The sequence below is a fragment of the Anomaloglossus baeobatrachus genome, chromosome 6 (assembly GCF_048569485.1).
Source record: "Anomaloglossus baeobatrachus isolate aAnoBae1 chromosome 6, aAnoBae1.hap1, whole genome shotgun sequence".
NCBI classification, from domain to species: domain Eukaryota; kingdom Metazoa; phylum Chordata; class Amphibia; order Anura; family Aromobatidae; genus Anomaloglossus; species Anomaloglossus baeobatrachus.
In genome coordinates, this window is record NC_134358.1 from 560698264 (window position 1) to 560700763 (window position 2500).

The following is a 2500-nucleotide window of genomic DNA, read 5'->3' on the forward strand; positions in this document are numbered from 1 at the left end:
TTAGGTCATCCGTTTTTCTTGCATTTGTAAAGGATCCGATTTTTACTTACTGGATCAGTTTCAAATGGAAGATTAATAACGGATATATTTTGCATAAACTCCCATGTTTAAAAAAAAAATAGATTGTGTAAAAATCAATATTTTCAAAACGGACAAAAAAAGTTGTATTTGCGCAACTTTTTTGCCAATGGATCCGTTCTAACGCATGATTACTAGACCAGTGAACTAAGCCTTAAAAGTTTGCAAAAATAGAACAGGTGATGCCAAAAGGTGAAGTCAACGTCAATTATGAAAGATATCGTGGAGAAAGGCAAAATCGATACTGAGATATCCATCATTTTTGCTAAATAATAAAGTATGAAAATAAAAAGATAATAATAATAATAATTTAAAAATATTATAGAAATATTGATATATATATATATATACACATATATACATAAATATATATATATATATATATATATCATATTTCTATAATATTTTTACATTATCATTATTTTTTTATATATATATAAATATATATATATATATATATATATAAAAAATTATATATATATATATATATATATATAAAATTTAAAAAAAATATAGAAATATATGTATATATACATATTTCTATAATATTTTTAAATTATTATATATATATATATATATATATATATATATATATATATTAATGATACATTGGAGATGTATATGTAGTCTGTAGAAAAGATAACTTTTCCTTTGCTTTTCATTAAAATGTATCATAAATGGATTAACCCTTTAAATATTTTCTTTTACCAAGCAAGCTTACAACAGCTATGAATTGCATTGGATACTAAAGTAGCAACTTTTATTGCGCATTGTAACGTTTTTGCTTTTATACTTTACTATCGCTTGTATCACGATTACTCCGGCTTCTGATACTACTAAATATAAGATGATATTCTATTAGATATCCGTTATTGATTTGCTTCAATATTTATAGGAAATAATTCCGAAACTGCAGATAAAAAAAGTTTTCAAAAGTTTGCAGCAACTACCCCATCTTTACTAAGTAGTTGGCAGAACATTTTTTTTGCTGTTTTTAGTAACCGCCAGAACCCCGGTTAGGATCCGCCTAATATTAATGAAATCGGAAGGTAAATATGTTTATATTTTTGGAATTTAGAGCCTTAAAGATTTAGCAAAATTCTAAGAATGCTCATTGCAACAAACCAACATTCATGGCGCATGGATGTTCGATGGGTGCACAGGTTGCCTATCAAGGCCCGGTGGCCAAGCTCAGCAGTTGGCGTAGGCGCTCCATGATAGCTATGGCGCTGTGCTTAGCGCTTGCTATATATGTAAATATTAAGTATCTAATGTAAATAGAAAAAATTGAGAAAATTTTGCCTATTGCAAGTGATTTTGCCTAAAGCTGTCAGCATCCCCGCGCTCTTACCTGAGCTGTCACTTTTCCTTTTGCCTGACCTCTTTTCTGTGTCAGAAGGGGAGAGGGTCTGCCTACCATAGTCCCCACTCACACAGGCTGAGCCAGACGAGCTACTAGTGCCCAGGTTACTTGCATTTGAACACAATATGGGGGGGCTGCTTCCAAGTTGTGGAGGTCCAGATTCCTGCTGAAGGCAAAGACTATGTCGGGTGGAGGCCAGGTGAGAGGACATCTGAGGAATGTGCCAATTAGATTGCAAGCTCTGGTGGTGGTGCTGCTGTTGCTGATGGTGATGGTGATGATGCCCTCTGTGATGCTGACTTCCAAACATGCCCTCCTCGTTGGGGTAGCCAGCAATTATGCAAGATGATGAAGATGAAGAGATATCAGGATAGGACATATGATCTGATCTTCCATGGAGAGCCAGCGAAGATTGGGCAAAAGGGTGCAAGCTCTGCGAGGTGGTATGGGGGCTGCGCAGGCAGCCAAACAGTGTGTGTTCCATGGCATGCAAGTTTCAATTTGCAGACAGCAGAGTTACCAGGGATTAAACTCCACAGCGTTGTCACTTTTCACTGTAAAATGATAGTTTTCCCGAATGGTGGCAGCAGCGGCGGCGGCGGTGGCGTTACTCGCAGGGCAGAGCGGATAATCCAGGTCTTCAGCCTGGTGGCCTGTCTCCTCTCGTGCTGCGGCCACTGTGCACTGACCAAGAGGAGCTTTCTGTGAGCTGCTCAGATGTCAAGAGTAGGAGAGGTTACAGCAGTAGAGGTGGTCCCACGGAGCTGCTTTAAGGGGGAAACAACTAAGAGAGGATATAAATAGTGTGTAATGTGAGCAGGGGGCCGGCGCAGCAGCACAGCACTGACCACAACTCGCTCCAAAACTTCACACTCATTACTGACAGATGCAGCAGCGGCAGCATCATCCCCGGACCGGACCCGCACCGAGGAGGACCGGACCTGCACCGAGAAGGACCGGAGCCCCACCGAGGAGAGGAGGACCGGAGCCGCACTGAGGAAGACCAGAGCCGCACCGAGGAGAGAAGGACCGGAGCCGCACTGAGGAGAGGACCGGACC

The 2500-nt window shown here is 39.4% G+C and overlaps 1 protein-coding gene across 2 annotated transcripts in view; it reads right to left on the minus strand.

The window, feature by feature from the left end:
- The window catches only part of MEOX2 (mesenchyme homeobox 2), a 125303-nt gene extending 123139 nt beyond the window's left edge, over positions 1-2164 (minus strand). For both annotated transcript variants that reach the window (XM_075315725.1, XM_075315726.1), the window contains exon 1: positions 1430-2164. In XM_075315725.1, coding sequence (XP_075171840.1) covers positions 1430-1925 — 496 coding nt within the window. In that variant the 5' untranslated portion in view covers positions 1926-2164. The remainder of the gene's footprint in view (positions 1-1429) is intronic.
- Positions 2165-2500: the final 336 nt, after the last annotated feature.